Source organism: Ambystoma mexicanum, chromosome 2p, assembly GCF_040938575.1.
Source record: "Ambystoma mexicanum isolate Mex_15411 chromosome 2p, UKY_AmexF1_1, whole genome shotgun sequence".
Taxonomy (NCBI): Eukaryota; Metazoa; Chordata; class Amphibia; order Caudata; family Ambystomatidae; genus Ambystoma; species Ambystoma mexicanum.
In genome coordinates, this window is record NC_090923.1 from 1,181,933,092 (window position 1) to 1,181,960,992 (window position 27,901).

The following is a 27,901-nucleotide window of genomic DNA, read 5'->3' on the forward strand; positions in this document are numbered from 1 at the left end:
TGTGTTTTAATTGGGAAGTGGGCTTTAGTTATGAAACAGCTATGGCAGCGAGGTCCACCCTGTGCTTCTGCGTGGCATTCGCACATAGCTGCAATCTTTGAAGGTTGCCACCCTTTTGTGGCCCAGAATTGAGGAGAGGAATATGTGCTATGTGCCCACTCTCCTATCTTGATCTCCAATCTCCTGGTCACAGTGAAGGATTCAAACATGGGAGAAACTTCTTTGGTAAACAGCCCAGCCCCCTTCTACAAGCAGCGCAATGCACTAGTCACACACAGAAAACAGGGGCCGTGCTACAGAGTGCAGAGCAGCCGGTATCTGGGTAGTCTGCTTCCATGCATATTACCATTGACAGTTTTGGAATGGTTGTGATCAACAGCATTAGCATGGTTATTGACAATGGTTTTGGAAAGTCTGTTCTTAAAACTCTGGAGATAGTAGTTGTAGTGCTTGGGCCGTTTGTTATTGATAGTCTTGGGCACATGTTACTGGCGTTTATAAAGTTCACAAATGTGTGATGCTAAGATTCTCCTGACTGTTGTCAAAACATTCTTGCTACCATGGATAGTCGTGACTGATAGCTCACGATAGTCGTGAGATGACAATCGTTGGCGGTTTTGGGGGCGATGTATTTGTGAGTCTTGGGTCAATGTTTATTGGCAGTCTTGGGAATCGTACACATAGCAGAGCTGTAGCATTTGCCATGGGGATTCTTGGAGCTACGCTCGAATGTCATTCACAATCTTGATGCAATGGATAGGAACAGACCTTTGATGAACATCATTAGTAATCTTGGACGATGTATTAGGGGATAGCCTTGATAGTTTGGGGTGATGCCATTGACAGTCTATGAGCCACTGCCATTGGGAGCTTTGGGACGACTGTTGTCAACAGCCTGGGACCAATTGCACTGTTCATTAAACGTCTTGGTGTTGTCATTGTTCGTAGTCATTGTGTAATTGTATTTGATTGTGTTCACACAATTCTTAGAGGCATTTTTGTTCTCGGTACTTTGGTTTGGGGCAATCTTGCAGAAAAAGAAGCGGCAGTTGGTGAGGAGAAGCCATTTGTAGTGTTGTTGTTTTGAAGAGAAGCAAAAGCAACATAAATTCTCATGGTCAACAGGGACATTCTGGGGCATGAACAGCCTTCCATGACAATGAAGCTTCTTGTATGTTTTCTCTCTGCCCTATTAAATGTTACAGTAAAACAAACAGTCTTCATGGTGGAAGCCTCTGGGTTCAGAAATCAAGGGGGAACACAGAGGGCAGATGTAATCTCCCACACTCTTTTTACTCGCTCAGGGTATCCAAGTGTGTATTAGACAATGAAGGAGAGTGCCCTTGTCTTTCAAACACTCTGAACCCCGAAGGCAGGGCTCTGTACATTAACTCGCCAAAAATTGGGCTTGCATGATAACCACAATAAACAGGTATTAGAAAAAAACTGCTTAGAATGAGTTTCAGTCGAGATTATTTGCTCCTTTTTGGGCAAAATGGATATCGACTGGATTTCACTTTTCAGTGGGTCTGCAAAGCTTATACTAAACTAAACTAGGTAAAAAAACATTGGGCCTGATTTACAAAAATAGTTTAACATGGGAAAGCCCCATGGAAAACATTTTTGTAAATCGGGCCCTTCGGTTTTGTTGACGGCTTATAATTGGGCTGTTAGCATGGTGAAATGCCAAAATGAGCAGTGCAGGCCTTGCATGGTCCCACCAGCACGTTCCCAGGCTAGTTCAGGGAAGCACTCTGCATATCAGCTGGATACGCTTGCAGTTCAAAACAGTTATTTGGGCCATATTGAAAGCTCCAGTATGGGAAATAAATCCCACCATCCGACTGCGTTGTCCTTCTGCACGCATCTGCACAGTTCAACGTCAAAGAGAGGAACTTGTGATCCACATTGTGACCACAACCTGTCCTGGAAGCCTGGAGGGAGCAACACAGTTGTGCGTGTTTTTTTAAATGTATTTACTGGGTATTTATAATTTATTTATTTTATTCATTTTTCTTGTTTATGTATTCATTTTACAGTACAGTAAGATGCAAATATAATTAGATTAGATAGGGCACCTAATCGAAGGTATCTGTGCGCATTTCTTGAAAATTACAGTGTTGTTGCAGTAGGTAGAGACATTACAATCAAATGCAATACAATTAGATAGTGAACACATGTATAAGGTAGTCTTACGAAAGATACCTAAACGTTGGTATACAGTCAGATTTAAGGAACCGTGTGATTGTAGAAGAATAAAGCAATAGTACATTACCGCTCCTGTGCGAAGAGCCAAGTTTTCGCATTTTTTTCTAAAGGTCCAAAAGGAAAGTTCAGCACTTAGTGCCAAGGGCAAGAAGTTCCAAGTTTAGCTGCTTTCACTGGGAAAATGTTACCCCCTGCTTTTTGTAGTTTGAATCTAGGTATCGTTAGATGGTGTGCATGGGTGGACCTGGTAGGTCTGTTAGATTTCTGGTGAATTTGTTTGTTAGATATTTGGGGGCTGAGTTAGAAAGGCACTTGTGTGTTAGTGATAGGGTTTTGAAGGAGATTCCATCCTGCACTGGGAGCCAGTGGGCATTCCGTCTTGCTAAGGTAATGCAGTTTGCTCTAAGGATGTTGAGGGCCGCTCTCAAGGCCTTATTTTGTATCACCTGGAGTTCTTTCAGGTTACGGCTGTTTGTGATGACATACAAGGCATTACAATAGCCTAGTCTGGATAATATGAGGGCTCTGGCTAAAATAATGCAACTGTTTGATGAAAGGAATGGCATTCAGGCATTGATAAGTTTTGATGTGTAGGCCGCCGCGGAGGCCGTCGCATTAACTTGTCTTGTTAGTGTAAGGGCAGAGTCAAGGTAGATACCTAATGTTTTCACTTCTTTGGATACTTTAATAGTGATGTTGTCAATGTCGAAAGATTTCAAGTGGTCGTCAAGTTTGTTCAGTTGGTTTTGTGATCTGATAAGGAGTAGCTTCGTTTTATCGTCATTAAGACATAAAACATGGATAACCATCCAAGCCTGTATAGTTTGGTAGATGTTTTTTAGTAGTTTCGAATCTGTGTCATAAGAACCTGTGATGGGGAGAAGGATTTGTGAGTCATCTGCATAGTGAGTGTAGGTGACAACCAAGTGATCCAGATGGTCAAAGGGTGGCTTATTAAAAATGTTATAAAGTGTAGGAGAAACACGGGAACCTTGCAGAACTCCACAGGAGACTGTGGAAGGGTCAGCAGATGCCGTAGGGGCAAACACCCTCATAGTTCTATTGGAGAGGGAGGACTGTATCCATAATGATGTTTTAGTGGCAAAATGGGCTGCCAAGGTCAGATGTTTGCAGAGTAGCTTATGCTTAACCAGGTTGAAGGCTGCTGACAGATCTAGTAAGAGGAGGAGCCTATACACATATAATGCGCCTACACACAAAACGCACTAGGAAAAGAGGGCATGGGAACAGCCCGGCATATTCTACCTAGTGTTTACACTCCTCCACATATGCTGGTATTTAATGGCTGCCATGTTGATAATCTCTATGTGACAGCTGAGGATTGGGAAACCAAAGGGGAGTGCTGCATAAGATAATGTGATGTAGTAATTGATGTAAGAGCAGAGGTAATGTGCCATGCTTTGCACCAACCCCAGCAGTCTCTTCTCCCCTGGTTACATATCTGTATTTTTGCTTAGTTTCTGTTTTCGTGTTGATGCACACTAAATGACCATCCCCCAATTTTTTTTAATCATCTTTTTTTTCTGTTTCTCTTCTATCCTCCTGTTTTCCCCGCTCACGCTTACTTTTCTTGCCTTCTTGCTTGTCCTGCTCTTGGGTGCTCTGACCCTGATCAACCCCACATTTTCCCTCACCTTGTCCAACCCCCCCTTCTCAACAAACCATGCTGCCACAATCCTCCTTTTTTCATGCCATCTTTTCCTAGCTGCAAAAGCTGCCGGCACAGCCCACACCATCACTGCTGCTAATGCTTTCATAAACTCCAGCTTCACCTACGGTATGTGTGCCTCTGATCATCCCAGCATCTCTAGCCCTCAAAATGTCCCACAGCCAAACAGTCGGAGACCCCAGGACCAAAAGAAGGACCACCTCAACTTTTCCTTTTCATAAAGCCAAGTTTATAAAGGTCAGCTAAATGGTATGGGGCTTATGGGAGAGATCAACGCTAGCCATTCGGTGTACAAATAGTTCAGTTTTCTACAAACACCAAAGGAACTGTATCAAAGACAGAGTAGCCTACGCAGGTGGACTGGGAGATTTCTCAACAGGGTGATTAATCTGAAATGTCTGCGGGGCACACTAATGTGCCAAGCAAGATATTGCCCCAGTTACGATGGCCTTTTCGTTGCAGCAGTCCACCTGTAATTCCTCTGCATTACCAATTGCCCAGCATAGTCCCGGACTCCCCAAGGAACCTACAATAGGTCAGAGAAGCTCTTTGCTTGGTTCTGAAAGTAATTTTTCTGTGTTATGTTAAATTCTTGCAAAACTACAAATTAATTAAATAATCTTTCAACACTAAATTGCAATTGTCAAAGGTTGATGACAAAATTGTGAGGGGGTAAAAAATGAACATGCAAACACGCAAGAAAGGATACTACACTCTCTTGTAACACATCTGAAGTTGGGACTATTGCAGGTAATTATAACATCCAAAACATTTCTCAGAAAACACACATGGATTCAGCGTTGGTAAAACAAAGGGTCACTGGGAAATATATGAGGAGGGTAAGTGTTACAGATTAAGGGAGCTCAACCCGCAAATAAATGTTCTGTCTTTCCCAGCCACGTGTGTCCAGTTTGTAGTGATCCCTGGCACTGCTCGCGGATCACTGTAATGATTGAATAACTTCAAACGTTCTTCGTATGCCCATCGCTGTCCTTGTGTTCTGAGCATTGCCATTTCAGAGAAATGGGTCAGCTTGCGAGAGAATTCACATACGAGGTATATTGAGTGCTTAGTTACCGCAAGAATTCCATGCAAAATTGTGAGAGCATCTATGCCACTATAATAACGTGTACATGAAACAGTGTCCTCCGTTGATGGACACTCCCGTCCTCTATACACTGTTAGTACTGTCAACATGGCAGTCAAACCTTTGTTCGATCTTATGTCTGTGATAGTTGTAATTCTTTAGAAGTACATTCTTTAGCCATAATGTTCATAAAAATTCACAATATTTGTGATGATGACAATGTATATTAATCACAATCACACTTCAATTTCACCATAACATTAAAATAGCTCAACTTGTTTCGAGAGAATCCCTTCTTCAGGATCTCGTTAGTCTTTATTCTAAGGATTTTCAGGAATATCCAAAGAATACATTAGAATATATTCAAATAGTGTTCAATTGTTCATACTTTAATATTTTGTACATAGTATATATTGTTTTAAGATCAGATGGTTTATCACCTGGCTAGACTGTGCCATGTGCCAACTTGAGTTAAGTTTTCACAAAATCGCGATCTGTGGTTCCTCACTGTTCACTCCCTATGGTAAAGGTATAGTAATCTTCATTAAGACAAATTATTCTGTCATTCACTATAATCTGTCTTAATGAAGATTACTAAGCCTTTACCATAACTTAGCTGAAGTTGGCACATGGCACAGTCTAGCCAGGTGATATACTATCTGATCTTAAAACAATGGTCCTCATTATAAGTTTGCCGGTCTGTGAACTACGGTACCGGTAAGCTTGCCGCTACCGTAGCTCCCGGTCTGGCACACTACGAGTTGTGCTCGCAGGTGCCTTTCTGCCCGCCAGGTCGGACCTTAGAAAAAGGGCCTTGGACCTGACAGGCAGAAAGGCACCCCTGAGCACAGCATGTCGGATGCAGAGGCACCGTTATAAACGGTGCCTGTGCCTCCGACCTCCCCATTTCCATTCAGCCCTATGGGGCCGAATGGGAATGGGGAGCATCTTTTTTACGGCGTCTGCGAATGGGCAATTACCGGGTCGGCGGTGCCGGAATGCCCCGGTAATTGCCCATTCTCGGGTGCCGGAAAATATTGTAAGTTTGGCGGCAGCCTGCCGGTTTTACCGGCCAGGCTACCACAAAACTTGTAATGAGGCCCAATGTATACTATGTACAAAATATGAAAGTGTACAAAATTGAACACTATTTGAATGTATTAAAATTTATTACTGAAAATTCTTAGAAGAAAGACTAATGAGCTCCTGAAGAAGGGGTTCACCCGAAATGCATTGAGCTATTTTTATGTTATGTTGAAATTGAAGTGTGATTGTGATTAATATTCCTTGTCATCATTACAAATATTGTGGATTTTGTGTGAAAATTATGTCTAAAGAATGTACTTCTTAAAAATGACCACTACCACAGACTTGAAATCTCGATCAAAACTTTGGCTGCCTTTTTGATAGTACTATCGGTGTGCAGGGACGGGAGCGTCCATCATCGAAGGACACTGTTTCATGTATTATCATAACGTTCACTTGTGTCAGGACCGTGGTTTTCTCCCCAGCACCCTTAAATTCTGATAAACATATCTTACAACATCATTTTGAATTTAATTCTAAAATTAGGTGTGCAGCACAACCATTAACTAGAATATGGAGACTATGATAACGTTGTGGAACTCCATGCATGCCTTCCCTGTCTACACTGGAGTGAAGAGCGGGGCAGAGAGCAAGCATCCCGTGTTCAGGTGGTGGAGAATCAGAGTGAAGAAGTCACTAGGATGTTCTGGGTGGTGGCGCGACCAACAGATACTGTCCCCCTCCCCATTGCCCCACTACAAACATTTCTTCAGAGGCAAGTCTATTCAAGCAGGTGAAACTGTCTGCCACATTTAAATGGCAGGCACCCCGTGCAAAACAAGGCAGATTTTGGGCAGCGTTGCCATTTTCAACCCAACTCTAAATGTGACATCTGATGTCCGAATGCTTCCTGGGAAGCAGAGCAGGTGACATGGTAGGGGCAGCACTCTTTAGGACTGTGCCCTCTACTGCTGCTAAGATCATATCTGAAAGATCCCCCGTGCCTACTATGCCAACGCTTGATTTGCATTAAGGGACGGAGTCTAAATGCCAGATGCCTGTGTTAAACAGTTCAGAATGCAGTTTACTGTAAAGGAATTCCAGAGTGGAACAAGAAAGAATACATGAAATGCTTGCTTTCTGCAATAAGAAAACATTATGAAGTGCCCACAAATAGGGGTCCTGCCTAGATTTGCTGTCAAAGTGCAAAAGTATGCCGTCAACTACTTAAGCCTATGCTTCTCAAGGACTGGGAGTTCCTCTGCCTGTGTAATCACAGAAGGGGACCCACCTTGCACACATTATGCTTCACCCCCCAGCCCCAGTGCACAAGCTAGTCTACCTACAGTGCGTGGAATCACAATCAACTCCAGGCGTTACTTGGGCCTTGTTGGTGAGGCGCTGCTTTGTGTTCTAGGCACAACAAGCTCTGTACCACGTTTAGGTTCACTTGAGTTCAACCTTTGAGGATCCATTTTGCCCAATTTCTATAAATCAAAAATGTCCTGTTCTCTCCTCTAACCTTTGCAAATATTCATTCAGTTTAACTCCTCTCAAGTGAACGCCGAACTTGAGCCAGACTTTGAAAGTTGGATAGGTTATCGGGCATGCCACCCACATGCAAGGTCAGGAATGCTCATCCCAGGATTGTGCCAGTGCTGCGCATGCGGCAGTGCCATTACTAACACCCGCTTCCATCTGGACCAGCTGCCTTCCCGCCTCCTTTCGTTTGGCTCTGGCTGCTTCCTGGTAGCGTGCTTTCCCCTTGCCCCTCATGTTTGTGCGTGTATGTTGTGTGTTCTCTCGTTCCGTCTGTCGTTCATGTTTTGTGTTTGTCCTCCCTCTTTCGTTGTAGGAAAGCAGCAGGAAGGGGCAGTGGAGAATAATCAGATCAAAGGTAATGTGCAAAGAAACCAGCCGCTTGGGCAGGGGTGGGGCCTGGCAAAGGGCTGAGAAAAAACAGGACCATCTGATGCAATGCCATGCCTAGCATGTTGACAGCACATAGGATTCGGCCATTTTAAATGCTTCTCAGCCGACATTAGGTGGGGTAACAATTCAAAATGGTGGCGCCCTAAATTCGGGAGAAAAATGGCAGCCAAGCCGAATTACAGTCTTATTTTTGACAAAAGACATGAAAGATGTGTACTATTGTTGTGGAAAACATTTTGAAAAAGTATGATTCATATTTTCATTAGGTCACAGTATTCTACGAAGAACCCCACTAAAATGAAAGAAAACAAATTCCCTTATTAAAACAGTAAAAATGAAAACTCTGTCCTTGGCTTGCATGAAAAACTACACACACACACACACACCACTACATAGCTACATACAGTCCGTTTTATAATTTATCTTGTGAAAAATCAGTGCCTTGCGATTTTACTCGATGTACTGAAAAGTAAACTTCTTATAGAATTTGGACACCATAGTTTAAGTCATCGAAGTGATAAAGGATGATAAATTCCAGTGATTGAGGGACGGCGATGAAGGCCCTTCCGGCCATGTCATTTGGACGTGGTTACTTGGACGTCTCCACAAACTCGACTATGATGCGTCAACTTATTTGGAGCCATCATGAGTTCAGTATGTAGAGCAAGGTGCAGCTAGAAACTGACTTAGGTTGTGGGGAGGGCCAAAATGTTGAGAGAATGTGGGATGTGAACAAAGATAGATAGCCGTGTGAGCAGAGGCATAAGGGCATTGCGAACAAGACGTAAGGGAGGGGCACTTGGACCAAGAGTGTGGATCGGAGTAGGGGCATAGTCATGATAGAGGTGGCAAGGGGAATAGATATCGAGAGCAAGCAGCGGGGCATGGAGTGAGCAAGGGTGAGGTAAAAATATATGGAACATGTGGTGGGGGGACATACTAAAATGGGAAGCAGAAAGGTAGTGAGGGTAAAGATGAGAAACCGGCAGGTAAAGACATGGGGGGCATTAAATATGAATTTGAGCAATGCTGCTGTTATGGGCCCGCATGGGCCTGAAATGATACGCAGACTCCAGATACGTCTTAACTCCTTCTTTATTAATTACCAACTGCCATCTCCCTTCTTCCCGCCTCCCCTCCTCCCCTCCTCCCCTCCTCCCACCCCGCCCCTCTTCCCTCTTCTTCTTTCGTTTCACCTTAAAGGGCCCTGCGTCCTTTTTCCCTTCACAACACCTCCCCCCCTTACTTATCGACAGAGTCCGGGTTCTACATTTCTTTGATGAGCCGGGTGGGCTTTCTGGTCGACCTGTGGGGGGACGTCTGGCCTGGTTGTCTCCTTCGTCGTCCGATGCGCTGGCATGGGTGCCTCGGGCGGATCTGGGGGAGTCTTTGGGTCCTCGGGGTCCTCCTCCTCTAGAGGCATTTCCTCGATCTGATCTTCTTGGAACAATCTCCTAAAATAGGATGCGTTTCTGGTTATCTCGCCTTGGTCCCCTGTTGCTGTGATCCTGGGTCCTTTTACTTCTGTCACTATCATCGGCTTGGACTGATGTCTCGAGTCTGTCTTCCAGCGCTGGGTTTGCTGGACCAGTACGGTCTCCCCTACTGGAATTAGTGGTTCTATGGCTTTCCGTTTCCTGTCAACCCATTCTTTGACCTTTTGTCTTTTCTCCGCATCTCAATGTCGTATCTCGTCATCCTCCTCTGGTGTATAATCCTCGAGTTGGGGCAGCCGGGATTGTGTCTTGTACTTGATCATGAGTTCAGCAGGAGTGCGGCCGGTCGCCTCATGTGGGGTGTGCCAATAGCTTTGTAGCATCTGTGAGATGGCTTGTGGCATCGAGGTTTGGTCTGTCGCCGCCTTCTGGCGCGTGCGCTTGATACTCGCCATGAAGCGTTCCACCATCCCGTTGGCCTGGGGCCATAGTGGTGTGATTCTTTGGTGGTGGAGCCCTAGATGTGCTGCAAATTTCTTAAATTCATGTCCTTGAAACGGGGACCCGTTGTCCGTTTTCACCGTGTTTGGGATGCCCCACTGGCTAAACAGTTCATCTACTATGCCTACAACGTGGTGGAAGGCTGTTGATTGCACGTGCTTCACCAGTGGGAATCAGGAGTACTCGTCAATAGCCACTAGCAGATGGCCTCCCTCTTCCAGTGGGCCGTAAAAGTCGAGTGCTACGCGCTGCCATGGTTCCTCTGGGAGTGGAACTATCTGCAGTGGGCAAGGTGGTGAGTCGGCTGCATTGACTTGGCACGAGTTGCAGTGTCTTAATATGTCGTCCACTACGGTGTCCATGTGGGGGAACCACACCTGGTTCGGCAATATCTTTTTCGTGTGGGCCATGCCTCAATGGCCTTCATGTGCGATCATGACCAGTGGCTTCCTTAGGCTTTTGGGTGCTACTAGGCGATTCCCTCTGAGTAGCGTGCCTTGGCTTGTTGTGGCCAGTTTATTGTGTATTTTCTCCATTCTGGCTAGGTCTCTTCTATCTACTTCCCCCCCTTCCCCGACTCAAAGTGTTTGTCGGCCGCCTGTCGCCACTCGTTCATGTTGGTGAGGTGTACTGCTGCCCTGATGGTGGGGTCTGCTCTGCTCTTTTCTGCAAACAGTTGTGCTGTGATAGCTGGGGGAAGGACGTTCAGTGACAGGTATGCGATGTATCCGTCTGCTTCTCCTTGCATTGTGTCGTCGGCCGCCCTGTTCGGGTGTCGCGACAGATAGTCTGCGGGGTTGGCATCGCACCCAGGTTTGTGGATGATTGTATAGTCGTATTCCTAAAGGCGAATTCCCCATTGGTCAATGCGCAGTGGCATTTTTATTTTTGGGTTGCCGAAGAGGGCCAGCAGGGCCTGGTGGTCCGTTATGAGTGTGAAGGTGTGTCCGATGATGAAATGGTGACATTTTTCACACGCCGACACGGCGGCTAAGCTCTCGCGTTCTGCCTGCGAGTAGGCTTGTTCGGTGGCGTTCAATGCGCGACTAGCGTAAGCTACAATGTGGGTTGTGGCATCGTGCTGTGGGTCGGTCTGAGCCAGTATTGCCCCTAGCCCTACCGGACTGGCATCTACGGTGATTCCAGTGTACCATTGCGGGTTGAAGTATGCTAGTTGGCGATTGGTTGCCAGTTCTCATTTTATGGAGGAGAATGCTTGTTGGCACTGGTCTGTCCATGTGAAAGGTTGCTCTTTCTTCAGCAATTGTCGGAGCGGGCACGTGAGTGAGGCGTATTGTGGGAGATAGCGGGCGCAGTACCCTGCCATGCCCAGGAATGACCGGAGTTCAGATGCGTCCTTTGGGTTGGGTAGGTTTGTTATGGCGCGGATTTTGTCCGGATCGGCTTTGATGCCTTGGTCCGAGAAAATGTGGCGAAGAAGCATAAGGTGTGAATATTGATCTCGCATTTCTGACTATTGAGAGTGAGTCCAGCGTCTTGGCGGATGTGGCACACTTGGTGTAAAGCTGTGTCGTGTTGCTCTTGGGTGACACCAAATATGAGGATGTCATTGCTCTAATTGAATGTGTTGGTGACCGGACTGATTAATCTGTGGATTGTTTCCTGGAAAATTTTGGCGCAGATGAGATGCCTAGGTTCAGCCGTTTGTAGCGAAATAGACCTTCATGAGTAGTGAATGTTGTGATGGGTCTCAACTTGGGATCGATGACTAGCTGGTGGTAGCCTTGATTAAGATCTAGCTTTGAGAATTTGGTCGCTTGGTTGAGCCTTATTAACATGTCTTCAATGTTCGGGCCTGGATGTCTCTCCCGTTGAATAGCTGTATTGGGGATCCTCATGTCAACACAGAGGCAGAGGCGTTGTCTGCTTTGGGAACGACTACAAGTGGAGACACCCACGGTGTAGGCCCTGTTGCTCTCTCTATGATGTCATTATTTAGTAGTGTCTACAGTTCATGGTTGACTTTTGCTTGTAGGTGAAACCCTACCCCGCCTGGGGTGTTGTGGCACCGGTCGTACCAATGGGTCAATGTGTAGCTTGACTACATTGTCCTTCAGCATGCCCACTCCTTCGAACAGGGCTGTATAGGTGGTTTTTCGTATTTCAATGTCCAGGGCTTTCTGGTCGATGGCCTGTATGAGTTGGGAGTTGGGCGGGAACCCTTGAATTGCTTCCAATTCGTCATAGTGGATTTCGATGAGGTGTAAGGCGACAGCGGTTTTGTGGCTCAGTAGACACCTTCCTGTAGCTGGGCTGTGGATGACGTGTATCATCGCCTGGACTCTCTTACCCCTGTGGATGAGGTAACACGCGAACTGTCCTTTGGAAGTCAGTGGTTGTGTTGCGCCCCATTGGAAGATGTAGGCATGTGATGGTTGTAGTGGGAACTTGTCTGCCAGGTGTTCATATGTGAGGTGGCTCATGACATTGACGATGGCACCAGTATCTACCAGGAACGGGGTGTCGATTCCCCCTAGGTGGACTGTCAACCGGGGTGCAGTGCTGTCGTCAGAGGCTTCAGAGATGAGGCGAACGTACTCTCTGCTGTATTGGTCATATTCTGTGTATTGTTCCTGTTCTGCTGATTGTTCTTTGAGTGGTGGGTTCTCGTAGGGGTCCCTACTGAAGTGACACTCTCCCTCTGGGGTTCTTCGTCCGGGTAGGATTGCATGTGGTATATTTGTTCTTGGTTGGCGTAAGTCTCATTCGCCTGTTCTACTTGTAAGTTCTCTACCGCTCTGATGAACCCGGCGTTGGCAGCGGGTCTGGGGTTGGTGGCGGTCTTGGCGTACTCTCGTTCAGGGTATGGCGTGGGTTAAAAGGTCTTGGTGCCTCAAAGCGGCTCACTGCTTGTTGGCTGTGCGGCCGGTATTCTGATAGTAGGGGGTGCCTTTTCCCGGCACATGCTCTGGAAATGATTCTCTTGGCCACACCTCATACACATTTGGCCTATGGCGGGGCACTGGCCCTTGTGTGGAAATTCAAAGCCGCACCGGTAACATTGTCCTTCTGGTGGTGTATGTCTCGTGGTGTTCCACTGGTCTTGTCTGTATGTGTTGCCAGGTTGGCAGCCTGGTTGGCTGCTGGTGATGGCCGCAATGGAGTCCAGCTTCTTAGGGTTCTCTATGTGGGTGGCCTGGATGTCCACCCTCTCGTACACTCTGGCTAACTCAGCTATCTCTTTCAGGGGTAGTGGCTTCTTCTTCTTCAATAGGTGTTTGCGGAATATTGATGACAGACATCCTTCAATGACCCTTAAGCGGATGGCTTCGTCGTCATTGAAGTTAGCGAAGTCGCAGTACGTGATTTTCCTTTGCAAGCGTAATATGAATTGTCCGATGGTTTCTTGCGGCATCTGGGTGCACTGAGTGAACATGTAGCATTCATAAATCCCTGTTTGGAATGTCTACTAGGCAGCTATTGATGGCTTCGATGAGTTTTTGGTATGTTGTCCCCTCTGCTGGCGGGATGGTCTTGATGACGCTCTTTATGTCTTTTCCCACCAGATTTGTGAAGATGTCTAGCTTGTTTGATGCGTCTTGGTTTCCTACAGCCCTCATAAATTCTTCGATCTCGTCCATCCACTCCTGCCATCTCTGTCCTTGATTCTCTTGGGGTTCTAGTGAGAACGGGTTCAGGCGGCGTAGGAAGGATACCGGGTTGGTGGGCATCACTCCGGGTGTGGCAGGTGCTGTGGTGTCTACCGCTGCGCCTCCTGACTGTGACATGGTTGATGGTGCCTGGGCGTGGTTATGGCGCCGCAGCCAAAGTCCTTGTGTTCAAGTGTCTTTTGATTGGCACTAGCGCGTCTCTGTGCTTCCTCGTTTCCAACTGATTTATGGTTGGCCCTGGTGTGTGCCTTTGTTTCCTCGCTTTCAAGTGTCTTATGGCTGGCACTGGCATGTGCCTTTGTTTCCTCACTTTCAAGTGGCCTGTGGTTGGTGCTAGCATGTGCCTTTGTTTCCTTGCTTTCAAGTGGCTTATGGCTGGCACTAACATGTGCCTTTGCTTCCTCGCTTTCAAGTGGCTAATAATTGGCACTGGCGTTTGTCTTTGCCGCCACGCTGTTGCGTGTCTTTTATGGCTGGGCCGTTGCGGTTGCTCTGTGCCCCTTTCCCCACGTGCTGGGTCCTCACCGTCTCTGTACCTGTGCGCATATGGCTTGCTGCCGTCCTCTCGTGCTGCTGGGGCTCCTCCTCCGATGCTTTGCGGGTTTCCGTTGTTCTCTTGTGGCGGCGACCTCTCCGCTCCTCCGTTTTCTGACGGGTCTGTTGGGCCTCCTTGCCGGCGCTGCTGCTCGTCTCCTCGCTGGAGCGCTGAGTCGCTCCTTGACTCCGGCGCCTCACCGTGTGCCTCCTGCCTTCCTTTCCCTACTGGCTGGCGTGCTGGATCTCCTCTCTGGCGCTGGTATTGCTGCTGTGGGATGGCGCTGGGGCCCTCTGTGACTCCGCTGCTCGCCACACTCCTCCATCTCCTCCTGCTACCTTCTGGCATGTGTTGCCGGACCTCCTCACTGGCGTCGATCCTCCACTTACTGCTGGCGGCACCGGGTCCCTCTGTGACTCCGGCTGCTTTCTGCTTGCGTCCTTCGCCTCCTCGACGTCGGGGTTCCTCCTTACTCATTGCCAGTTCTTATGGGCCCGTGTGGGCCTGAAATGAGATGCAGACTCCAGATACGTCTTAACTCCTTCTTTATTAATTACCAACTGTCGTCTCCCTCCTTCCCGCCTCCCCTCCTCGCCCCTCTTCCCCTTTCATTTTGCCTTAAAGGGCCCTGCGACCTTTTTCCCTTCACAACAGCTGCGAGCGCTGTGCGGTGAACAGGCTCTCCATTATCACTCCTTAATAAACAGCAGACATTTGTTCACATGGTTTTCACACTGTCAACATGAGTGTCGCATCGAACCGAGTGTCTCAAAATGACCGCTACCCATATGAGCTAGTAGATGAGGTAGTGCCAAGACCGGCTGAGCCCAGGGTGCTACTATGCAATACAAAGGCCTCCATGTTCTGACACTTCCTCCCATTTCCTCGGATATAAAATCTACCAATTCCCTTTAACCTCAGGTCCCCATCTCAATGCCTTCAGGGAATATTTGCGAATCATTACAGGGGACAATTGGGAGTAGTTGAGGGGCAGGCCAGAGCCATGACAAGCATTCCCGTTACCACATGTATTTATCGATTGACTTGCTTGACTTGTAAAGGCGTTGTACGCCATGGGAGTGGCGCTTCAGAGCAATGGCAAGATGGAGAAACGACAACCATGGGCGGGTTTGGGAAGTGGCAGCAGGTAGCGGATGGAAGGTAAGTGGATGGGGATAATGCTGTGAATGTGCTCCCCTAAGACTTGGAATGATCACGCACACACACATGTGCAAACACAGACACACACACACACACATAACGTATCTTTAAACATTACAGAACATAAACATTGTATTAAAGCTGAAGGCTTGTAGTACACAATTACTGCCTATGTTAAAGCAAAACATGCGTTCGTCCTTTATGTTTCTTCTATGAAACACCAGAGTACAGAAACTGAGACTACCCATGTCCATTCCACATTTAGCCCTTTTGGGACCCTGCTGTTTAACATTCACTTCTAAACCACACACATGCGAACTAAATACTGCCCCCTCTGTTCTTAAGTAACTGGGGCAGGGCCATCACTTTGGCCCCATAAAGATGTTTACAGCAGTGCCTTTGGTGGAATGGGAAAAAGAGCCAGGGCACGTCAAAGTGGGCGTGGCCTAACGGCAGGGTCGGCTGGCAGTCCCTTAGGCCATGCCCTCTTAACGAGACCCAGCTTAAGGGCCTAATGAGCTGCAGGCGACACCCGCCAAGCAGCGCTTTGCAGCGATCATCATCCTGTCCTCGGAGAAAAGGTTGCCGATTCCTTCAGCGGTGTTGCTAGGTCTGAAAAAGATCCGGGGCTACGCTAATATCGGGACTGTCGGGACTCGGGGCTAACTAGCCTTTTGTTTGTAGCTCCTGAGCTTTTATCCGGGGCTACAACCAAAAAACCTGGGGCCATAGCCCCTCGAAACCCCTTCTAGCAACGCCTCTGGATCACTGCATCTTTTAACTAAACGGATGCCTGGCGCAGGTTGACCCCACCTCTTTTCTTCCTTAATGGTGCCGCCGACCCCTGCCAGACATCCTTTTAACTAAGAGATGCAGCGATCACCATTAGGTGATCGCTGCATCTCTTAGTTAAGGGGATGCCTGACAGAGGTCAGTGCCAGCATTATGGAAGAAAAGGGTGAGGCCAAGGCCCTTTTTCTAAATCCTGAAGCTCTCGCATCAGGCTTTAGAAAAAAAGGTCTTGACTTCTAGCAGCCTCACCTTTTTTCCCACAATTGTGGGCCGGCCCTCGCCAGGCACGGGGCCTGTGCACCAGTTATGGAATAAAGAGGCATTTTTTTCTACAGCCTGAGAGCTTCAGACTGTAGAGAAAAATGGCTTGACCTCTAGTGGCCTCATCAGCTGACGCTACTGGAAGCTTTAGGGAGACCCGGCAGGGCCTCATTTCAGATATATTTTTCAGTGACTGCCACGGCTCAGCCCCAGATAGCCCCAGCCCACTTCAAGCTCTGATTTACAGTTTTCAGTTCACAACTGCACATTCCTAAATGAGATGGTGTTCTGTGCCATTGTTTCTGGAGACAAAACCCTAATGACTTGTAAGTCATTTACAGGAACTGCACTGCGGGTAATGCAGTGACAGTGACAAGTGTCAGGGAATCCACACATCCACTGTTAAATTTGAAATTTGACGCACAAATCTAGAAAGGTAGCTGTTCAGGTTGAGTGACTGTTGCCGAGATATCACGAGTTCAGAACTATCAATACATGTTTTTTAGAATTTCTTTTGAAAAATCCACATAAAAAGCACTTTCCACTCTTTCAAAAAAAAAAGTCGAGGGGAGAAATATAGTGTGGATTAGGCGTTGTGGGGGTTCTGCTCCTGTAATGAGTCTGCAGAAAAAAGAGCAACCACTTCAGTGCTCCCTTCCCTCTGTTGCTGTGCTGCTTTCTCCCACTCTCTTGACCCGTTCGCCACCAAAGGACACCGAATACAGGCTTCCAGATGCATCGCATTCAACATTTTTTGTAATGCATCAAAAGTATGACATTGTTGATATTCCTCAGTCTCTGCAGGTTCGGTTTCAATTTGAGTCATACTTTTTTGTTGTTGGTTCAAAGGGATGAGAAAAAAAAACGATTCATGTCACAGCTGATACACACTTTCTCTAAAGTACATTCTAAGCAACACTTGCAAGGACATAAACAAAGGTAGCAATGCTCTGTTCTGTCACTAGAGGGCACTATCCTTAACTGATCAAACAGATCACATTTCCTTTAGGCAAAAAAAATCCAATGCTCCGGAAATGGGCTACTCTGGACCCTAAGGGAGGGCAGAGGAGGGTGAAACTGTGAGGGTGGTGTAATTCCATAAAGTGCCGAAGTCACAATCTTGGTAAAATACAAACAAGGTATCAGGAGAACTGCAGCAACCCCAAGTGGCAAACTGGATAGAACAGAAGTAAGCAAGGTATTATAGCAAGCTAGCTATAATGCTGTGTGCTCACAGCTGGTTAACGCTCAAGGAGTAGCATCTTAAGTATTATGTTACATTCGTGATCAAATAACATCATACTCTAAAGTAATTGCATAACCAGCCAATGTAATGGGCAGTCAGTGTCAAGCACGAATGATAAAAACATAGAAAAACAGATCAAAATGGCCAATGTGTTTCGGATACTCAGCTGTCCTTCATCAGGGCCTGTCTGAAATAGAGAAAACTAAGTCAGAATACCAAAGGTACTTAGCAAATATCACAGCACACCTTAACAAAAAAAAACATGTTGGTTCTGAACACCTAGGACACGAATAATCAAAGGATGGAAATGGACAACTAGACAGAAGTATAAAGAAAATAAAAATAAATAAAAAAAGACCAAATAACACACTTTAACAACATATGAGCCAATAGTGAAAGATCCAAAAGAAATGATACAAAAGAGAAATGCTTGAGAAACAGCATGGTATTATCCTGTGCAAAAACACCTGTTCTCAAACAACAAAAACTTACTGCTGTGATGTATAGTGTTGGAAACCCCTGTGAATACAAAGATGTAAAAAAAAAATCAGCACGAAAATAGGCCAGAAAGATGGTGAGTATGCCAAACAGTTGGCAGAAGGTAAAGGAGGTGTCATGCCTGAACCTGGTACGTGTTGCATCAGAGGACACTGGACACAAAAACATAACGGGGGAAAAAAGCAGAAAGGAATAAGTTGCTTACCTGTAACTCGTGTTCGGCAGCATTGATATATTTCATAGATTCACATGCTGTGACTGTTGCCCCAGGTCAGGCTAGGAATCATCGGTTACCTTATTTTTTCCTTGCCTAAAGAAAATATCTTTTCATTGTGTAGGTTCTTAGCCTCTTTATGGGTGCTTTTGGTCACAATCAAAGGGGCATCAAGCAGTTAGACCCTCCTCTTCATCCTCTCTTCCGATTCTGACCCGTCATACTGGCCAGATCCGTAAGGCTTTTACATTGTAAGAGCGGGAGGAGGACGCATGTGAATCTTTGAAAGATACCAATGCTGGGCTGGAGAACAGGAGTTATAGGTAAGCAACTTACTTCTTCTCCAGCATTGGATCTTTCATAGATTCGCATGCTGTGAATAGACTTTGTAGCAGTATGTAGTGTCGGAGGCTGTAGAAGGTAAAACGCCTACCTTACTGAAAAAGACGGTGCATGACTGCTCTCCCAGTCCATACATCAACTTCGTGCTGCTTCTCCAAGCAGTAGTGCCTTGTAAACATATGTGGCACCGACCATGCAGCTGCTTGGTAAATGGCTGTCATGGAGATGCCTGCCCCAGTGCCACTGAGGCTGCCGGGGACCTTGTGGAATGAGCATGTGGCGGAGCGGCTGTTTTCCTGCAGACACATGGCACAAGGATATTACTAACACAATCTTTCTAGAAATGCCCTGTTTGGACAGAAGCTTTCCTTTGTTAGTTGGGCCATATGCCAGGAACAGCTGTTTTGAGTTCCTAAAGGACTGGGTCCTGTTGATGTAGCATTTAATGTCCCTCTTCACATCTAGCGAGTGCAGAGCTACCTCTACCGAAGAAGTAGCCTTTTGGAAGAAGACCGGTAAAGCAATGGTAGCGTTCTTATGACAATCTGTCCGGATCTTCGGAATGAACCGTGGTTTGTTCATAAACAGAACTTTATCCTTCTGAAAACATAAATATGTCTCGTTTTACTGCTAGAGCCTGTATCTCTGACACTCTTCACACCAATGTGATGGTTACCAAGAATGCCACCTTCCAAGAGAAGTATTTTGAGTTGGGTAGTGGCCAGTGGTTGAAACAGCTTTTTCATGAGACCTGCCAAGACTGTGTTGAGGCTCCAATCTGGTGGGGATTTCCTTGTTGTTGGGAAAGTTCTGAACAGATCTTTGGGGAAATGTTTAACCACTCTGTTGCTATATAATGGCATGCCCTTTCTGTTTCTGGTTTATCTCGAAATCGCCGCCAGGTGGACTCATATGGATTCATGAGCCAGTTTAGCTAGCAGAGTAAACAAGGGAGTAGCTGTTCCAGTTGCACCTGGAGTGGCTGGACACCCTGTTGTCTTTCACAGCAAGCACAGAACCTTTTCGAGTTGAGGTTACATGTTTTATTCGTGTCAGGGGCCCTGGCCACCGCCAAAATGTCTTTGCAGTCCCGATGGATCTCTAGCTGTCCGAATTTTGTGAAATCTGGAGCCATGCTCTCAACTTTAGGGACTGCAGGTCGTGATGTAAGAATTTTCCGTGGTCTTGCGATATGTCCGGGAGGTCGCACAGGTGTATGGTTTGATCTGTCGAGAGTTAAAGCAGGTCCAAGTACGACGTCTGGCGTTACCAGTTTGGAATGATGAGGGTCACTCAGCACGGCTGCAACCTGATCAATTGTATTACCCGGCGTATGACAGGGAACAGTGGAAAGCGTGGGAAAAGTGGTTTTCCCATGGGAAGGAGAATGCATCCCCCTTCGACCCTTAATGCAGGGTCCTGCTGGCAAATCATGTGCACTTTTTTTTTGGCTGGTGGCAAAAAGGCCCACGGATAGACCACCCCACTTCTAAAACTGCAGCTGGCTGTTGTTGAGCTCCCACTCATAAGTCTGAGTTGTCTGCCTGCTTAGTCTGTCCACCACATGGGTCTGGACTCCTGGGAGGCTGAAGGCCTGTAGAGAGATGCTGTTGGGGATTGCCTAATGCCACACCCACTGTTATTCTAGGGACAGAATTCTGGACCTCAAGCCCCTCGTTTTCCTGAGATAATACATTGTAGTAGTATTGTCTGTCAGGATCCTGACTGAGTGCCCTGTTAGTATCGTCAGGAAGTCGTTCAGTGCCCATCTCACCGCCCTCAGTTCCAGTACATTGATGTGGAGATTTGTCTCCTTGGTGGTCCATAGTCCCCTGATATGGAGCTGGGTGATGTGGGCTCCCCACCCCAACATGGATGCGTCAGTTATGAGCGTGTTTTGATACGTTGGGTCCTAAAAGGGATTGCCTTTTATGATGTTGGATCTGTTGGCCCACCACTGGAGTCTTTGGGTGAGGTTGATTAAGATCTGTATCTTGTCTCCCCACGTTCATGAAACTTGGGCCAATTGGAGGCAATAAATTCCTGTAGGGGCCTCATATAGGCTAAAAGAGGTGAGAAGAGGGGAGAACCTAGACAATGAAAACATAGATTAATATAATTGTGTTCAGGACCAAAAATGCCACACATAAAATAGCCACCAGATATATCCTGCCCAATAGCACATAGCAATATGAACATTTCAAATGCACAGTCCTGCTAAGTACCCTAAAATGTCACTTTGGGGGAGTTTTTTGAGTTGGAGAAGGTGTCCTGTAGGAATTGTGATTGAGGTGAAAAGCAAGTTAATGTCCAATTCTATCCCAAAGGAGTGGAGAAGGCAGAAGCTTAGCATAGGGGATGTCAGAGGATCCCCTAATAAGAGGTCCAGTGCCAGGTTCGAGACCAAGCAGCTCCAGGAAGAAAGTAAGCACTGTAGGATTGGCCAATGAAAGTAAATGGTGAAGCGCAGTTGAAGCTCACCTGCAGAACCTAGTGACCATGGGCGACAGGGATGCCTGAGGGTAGGTGTCTCAAATAACCAACTAACCCAGTGTCCAGAGGTAAGTGCTCATAGTGGCAGTACCTGAAAATACAACTCTGGAACGCAAAACATCCTGGCAAGTACAAGACCCCTTTGCAGGTCGAATTGCAGGACCCTGTCACCCAAAGGCTTAAACCTCAAACCTATGAAGATCCCAGTGACCCAAAAGAAGAAAAATTGGCCTTTATAGGAGTAGGGCCCGTTAGTCAGGACTGAAAACAATGGCAAAGCTGACTCCAGGAATGCAGAGGAACCCGACCAAGCTGATTCTGGTGGGTCAGTGGACAAGACGGGGCAGTCAGCAAGTAGAACGCAGTCCCACAGCAAAGACAATGGTGGAGGTGACTAAGGATGGCGCCAACAACCAGAAGAGTGTGGGTAGTGGTATCCCACTACCCTTATGAATGTAGGCAGCTTCCTACACCTGGGTGCACGACTAAGGCGGTAAAAGAAGGAAGCAGTGGTAACACGACCCAGAGATGGTTCCAGCATAGAGAGCCCTTCCCATCTCACCCGAAGGACCAGGAGTAGGTTGAGGACAGAGGCTCAGAAGCCAGAAATCAAAAACAGACTGCATTCAAGGACACAAGACTCAGCCAGTATGCCCAGATCTGGTCCCAAAACGGCAGCAGCTTAACGGCAAAATCCTGCAACAGCTAAATAAAACTGCAGAAAACCAGCAGGACTGAGGGATGGTTAGGGTTACCTTAGATGCACCAATGCACTTATGGGCTGACTTAAGCCACCCCTCCAGTCACACCCAGTGGTACCTAAACAAAGGTTTGGTGGACAGCCTATCAGATTGGCCCCATCAACTGATTCAGTTCCACCCACACAGGATGCGTACTGGCCTCTCTAGGGCAGGGGCTGGTCTAAACCACAATAGGGGTTTCAGGGCTCGTTTGAAATTGAGAGCATGGGCCTCATTATGACCATGCCGGTCCAGTAAAAACAGTGTCGGTAAGCCTCCCGGCACCATTATTACCGGACCGGCAAAGTCTGACTCTGCGGTCGGGAGCCGTCCCGCCCACCAGGGTCAGACCTGGCGGGCGGAATGGGAACCGCCCGCAGAGTTTCACGTAAGCACCAGCATCGTTATTAACAGTGCTGGTGCATCCGTGATCCCCATTCCCATTGAGTCCTATGAGAATGGGGATTAACAATTTACCGGTGCCTGACTTCCCGGAATGTCGGTGTCGTAATCCCCCCGGTGTTTCCGGCAAGCCAGGCGCCGGTAAATATTGCAAGTCCGGCGGCAACCCTTGTAATGAGGCCCCATGTGTGCACAACTGCCATTTTAGGCCCACTTAATGGTTTCCCGAAACAAGGAAAATCCCCAGAAACAAAAATGCTCAGATTAGGATTTCAAAAAATACATTTGTATCTCAAAGTCTACCAAAAAGGTACATTGGGCTAGTAATGCAGTAAATCAGATTGCATCGATGCTGAAAAAATCTACATTACAGCTGCCACCATCCCAATCCCTAAAACTAATGTAGTTTGAGATAATCACCCTAGGGCCAAAATGGGGACTTTAACAAGCACCCCTGTCCTTGGAGCCATATGGGCTATGTTAGAACAATAGACTAAATAGGTTTGCAGTGACCAGGAGACCCAGTAGAAGTCTCTCTGACAGCACAAATAAGCCAGAGATCCTGAAAACCAAAGGGTCAATTTAAAAAGAATTGCAGAACCCCCCCAAAATGCAATTGTGTCCTAATACTGACCTGTCAACGGATAATAAACTTAAGTGCCTGTAATAACATATTACATACTGAACAAGTAAGTCAAGGGAACATTTCTTTCTTCTGAGTTCTAAACAGTGTTTCATTCTCAGTTCCTGTTCTTGAATCCACTTTAACTAACACATTCCTGAATCTTTTCTGCTTTTTCCATGCAAAAGAATGTTTTCTCAACCCTTTAATGTGTCCAATAATTGTATTAAATGTAAACATGATTTCTTTAATTTGCCCACTAACTGCACTAAATAGCTGCACACATGCAATAGCAGATTTCCTAGATTTACTTGTTCTTATTTCATTGGAGTGTATTATTTTAATGAGTGCTTGTTATAGTTACTCCATGAACCCCAGCCTTTTGAGAAGTGAATACATATATAACCAAAACACCAAACCAAAAAGAGCTTTCTTGGTATCTATAGGTGATCCAGATACTATCTGATGTATGTTCGTAACATAGAGAAAAGTCACTACCAAATGAAGATTAGGGCAGGTTATGCCCAGCAGGTTGAACGCCTTTTGGTTCGACAAATCCGCTTTGACATGCATGGGAGTATCCTGTACATCAGCATCCATGGATAGAATCGTGGAGGATATGTTGATAATATATGATGGTAAAATGCAAAGTTTATGGCAAGGGCATATCCAGCATGACACAAATGTGGGAACAGAGGGCTTAACAATGGGAAAAGTACTGATTTGATTTTAGGGAGGCATCGCGCATGGGCTCAAAGAAGGGCAGGAGGCTTGTCTAAACAACACATACCAGCATTGCCACTTTACAAACTATTTTCATCCTAGAAGTGTCCAAAGCAGATCATGAGGTCTCTCAGCACGTGTTATGATGAAAGGTATCCAGCTAAAATGTTGCCAACAAAAATCGGTCAGTGAAATGATTGTGCTAAAAACACCTCTACAGTGAAAAAGGAACCAAGCAAAATGTAGTAAAAAAATACAGCTGAAAGGTCATCAAAAATGCAGGGCTACTGGGGTACATTAGGAGTCAGGGTAAGTTGTATGTTAAGCGTTATGGTAAGGATAGGGTTTATTAGAATACACGTTTGATTAAGTGTTAAAGAAATGTATAGGGGGTGGGGAGGGCTGGGGATGTTTGCATATAATAGGAGTTGGTATAAAACAAGGAGCTAGGGTAGAGTAAGCATGGGGTAAGTGTTAGAGTTGCTGCTATGTCAAGGCTACATTCAGGATTAGAGCAAGGATTTATGGTTAGGGCAATGGCTATGAGGTTTGTGGAGAGCTGTTGATGGGGTGTGGTGTTTTGTATTGAGACACATGCCCATCAAATGCGTTAGCACGTTGAAGTGTTAGTGTAAGGGAAAGCATAAGGGTTCAGGATAGAATAAGGTTTGCAGTCAAATGGAAGGGGTGGTGCCGGGTCTTCACTGTTGAAATCATTATTATATTGGTTGCTACTTTGAGGTGCCCTATTGTTTTACACTATCTTCAGTGAAGCTCTTTTGTAGAATTTGAACCTGAATCTAACACAATATACCAGTACCGCCCCACTATCATTAAGGAATAAAATAAGCCGTGTTTCGTAGCAATTTGCTGTGCAATTCTGTAGATTTGCTAATCAAATTGACACTTGTGTAACAAACCCTGCTATTTAAGTTGCCATGTTCAATCAAAGCACAGCTAGCCTTGCATTCATCTCTTGCCCTCAGTGCTCTCTTCACTTGTTTTTCTCTGTTCACTTCAAGTGCTAATGGAGAGAAAGTGCACCAGTAATCATCTCCTTCACTCTTAAGTGCCAATGGCCTGTATTGGAGTGCTAGACAAAACATTTCATTTTTCTTTTTCAAATAATTGCAAACCAGAAGTAAGCGGGATGATAGTTTTAGTGATATTTTTATTACGCTAACTATATCCTGTCTGGCAAAGACCAGTATGTGTTAACTTTATACTTTTTTAGAAGACAGTCATGCAACTCCAATCCTAAAAATGTAAGTTGTTTCATAATGCATAAATACAGTATTGACACTGTAAAAAACAAACTGCATTGTCTCCCTGCATTACAGTTAACATTAGGTTAGTGCATCTAAATCTCATATTTAATTTTGTTGATTAAGATCCATCATATTGACAAGTGAACACTTTTGAAAATGTACATGGTCATACGATCAAATACTTTTGATGGCAAACCTAGTTCTGTAACTTGTGGTTGCATTTATTTCTGCAATTGGTGCTCAACCCATGAGTTGATCCCATACTCATTGACTTTATATTGTATCAGCCTTTTGCTTTATACCAGCTACCCAAGAGTGAGATGACCACAACTACAATATTCAACCTAGTTTGCCCGGTTCTCTGCTTGCTAGCCCATCCACTTTGCGTAGTCTCATCTTACATAATGAATATATAAAGCTAACTAGATGTTTACGCAAAGTAGTTATCAATAGTTCCATCCAACGGCTACATCTACAGATCTACTTCACTGCCATTATAAAGAGGGCATGGTATCAACAGCAGATATACACGAAAACAGATGCAATTTTCAAAAATCATTATGTAGAAATTCCTAACTAATCCTAACTCTAACATGGGAGTAGTGTTGACCATGAAACAAAAGAAAAACAGTCCTTGTCAGTATAAGTCAAATTATAAAGACCTATACTAAAGAAACCTAACCTAGCACTCTTTCTCTAACAACAAGTGTAGAGGGGAAATAATGAGTGTTATCAAAGGAAGTGTCAGAATGGCTTGTACAGCAGTTCCATTCCCCACGTTTACTAGCAGAGGGGTTTAGAGAGTTCAGGTGGATAGGAGACAGGCACAGTTTCATCAAGTGCAGCACACTCTGGCTGTCTGAGACACCTGCACAGTTCAACAGCTCCTTTAAGCTGTCTTGGTCTCGTTTCCCATGTACAGTTCAGTTCTGAAACAACCATAGGACCATTGTCCTACACAGGCTTTCCTCTATCGAACTCAAACCTGTTTCGATGTTTCCTTTTCTTTCACCACTGCACAATGTTCACCTTAATTTCCGAATATTTCAATATGCACTTTCCGTTCACCAAAAGTTCATTACAGGCTTCCCTCTGCCGGGCACGTACCTACCGTTTTCTTTCACTGTGTGGTTCCCTTCCCCAAGTCTTAATTCTCTTGTTTCAACTTCTTGTTCCCCCGGCTATTACTACAGAAGACTTTCAAAACTGCAAGGATTTGACTCAGACCTTTGCATGACCACTGCCACATCCCATTAGAACAGTTTTCTCAATTTCAGAAGGTTTGTGAAGCTGTCATCAGGTTTTCTCACTTTGGCCGCTTGTCCCTTTCACAATCTTTATCAACTGTTTACTTTCAATCTTGCACAAAACTTCAGCTTCCTAGAAGGCTAATACTTTTCCTGTGTTTGCTCTGCTTAGTGGCGATTCTCAGTTGCTTTCCATATCTTGCATTCCCTTTTGCTCAGAATGTTACTTTTATGCAGATTTACAGAATTTTTAGAAGGGCTGATGATTCCTCGTAAACTCCTCTGTTAATCTGTATCCTTTCTTGTGTCACCATAATATTTCTGTTTCATTAAGCATTCTGCAGTTCTATCGCAACCTTTCATTAACACTGCTTACTTCTAACACAAGCCGGTCTTCAGATCACTGACGGGTCGTGTGCTTGGGGGGGCTTTCTTCAGCAACACCTTCCTGCTGGCTTCCAAAGCCGTCGCCCGCAGCCTTGTGTTTCCTCCTTGACCTTGCTTCATGCTCGGGAGGGGAGCCAGCAGTCCTGGAGCATCAGCAAGGCGTGCTTCTCGGATGCACACATTGTTCCATTGAAGTCGCTCACAGCTGTCTGCAAACACGAAACTTCTGCCAGGGTTTCTGCCGCTCGTACTTTTCTTGTGCAGTTTGATGGCCTTCCCGCTTGACAGCACCTCACTCCTTCGACTTCGTTGGAACTACTTCTCTCGGGTCTCACAGTCTTGCTATCTGTGTTCTTGTGCCTGCCACCTTTTATCACTCTGCCAAGTGTTAACAAGTCTCAAGTTTAAGTGATTGAGATTACATGACTGACACTGCCTGACCTCATTAATGTGACCTGGCTCTGATACAACATAGGAGGTAATCCTCATCCTGTTATTCCTCCTCTTTCTCAGCTCAATGGTTTTGGGAAAGTGAAGTGGGGAGGAATTCTGGGAGATGTAGTTTCCATAAAATAGGTAGGGACAGTGATTTCTGGGATAGTTGGAGAAGGGGGATACCATGTTTCACCATTGGGAGTCTCCCCCACTCCCTGAGAACCCCCTGCACAGGTGATTCTCCCTCGCTTGTCCACCACAGAATCTGGATCCAAAAGCGATGGCCCTTCCCTTGCCACCTGAGTAAGGGATCCCCGGGGACTGGGATTTGAAACACCCTCTGGTTTTTCACACCATACACTGTAGTTAGCGTCCAGAGCTCAATCTACTTTCTAATTGTGATTAAATTAGCACTTGCAGGAGACAGCTGGCTAAACAGTTTTCAGAGCCTTTTTAACATATCTATGTGTGACCATTCATGCAGCTAACCCTTTTACATTTTACAGACTCATCCACGGCTCACTCGCGTAGTCAAGTAGATTTTATGAAGGGCGAGTACCATTCTCAAGAAATGTTTGAAACTTTTATTTAACATTTACTTTGTTTGCAGTAAATGTCAAATAAAAGTTTCACTGTGCATACATTTTACAGATATCGCATTTAAATTTGTTGTCATCCGTTGCTATGGGTTGAGTGCATTTCTCTTAGGTCAAATAGGTAAACTAAATTACCCGGCCTGCAGGTCTAGCTGAATTTTAATGAATATGCAAGTCCTAACTGTTCTCACTAATGTCTTATTTCTGCTGTATGCAAAAATGCTGTATTGTTGCTTATTTCATATAAACGGTACAAATAACTTCGGGCAACATTAACCATATTAGTACAACCTTGCTAATCAAATGGGTCTGTTTGCTAATCATTATAAGTTTAATTGGCAAACTCTGCTAATCAATTTTTGAAAACTAATGTATGCCTTGATCATGCTCATCGTACAATATTTGTTGGCATAGCCACACTTTCTTG

General features: G+C 45.7%; 1 protein-coding gene across 9 annotated transcripts in view; it reads left to right on the plus strand.

Annotated features, from left to right (window-relative positions):
* The window catches only part of ATP2B3 (ATPase plasma membrane Ca2+ transporting 3), a 1,317,805-nt gene that overhangs the window by 727,486 nt on the left and 562,418 nt on the right, over nt 1-27,901 (plus strand). For 4 of the 9 annotated variants that reach the window (XR_011302157.1, XM_069645362.1, XM_069645357.1 and 1 more), the window contains exons 8-9: nt 3,935-4,006; nt 7,867-7,908. The exons of 2 other annotated variants lie outside the window; for them this stretch is intronic. Coding sequence is in view for 5 of the 7 variants with exons in the window: in XM_069645362.1 (XP_069501463.1) it covers nt 3,935-4,006; nt 7,867-7,908 (114 nt within the window). In the remaining 2 variants the exon portion in view is untranslated. The remainder of the gene's footprint in view (nt 1-3,934; nt 4,007-7,866; nt 7,909-27,901) is intronic. 3 more of the 9 variants (XR_011302158.1, XM_069645359.1, XM_069645358.1) reach the window with 2 other exon arrangements.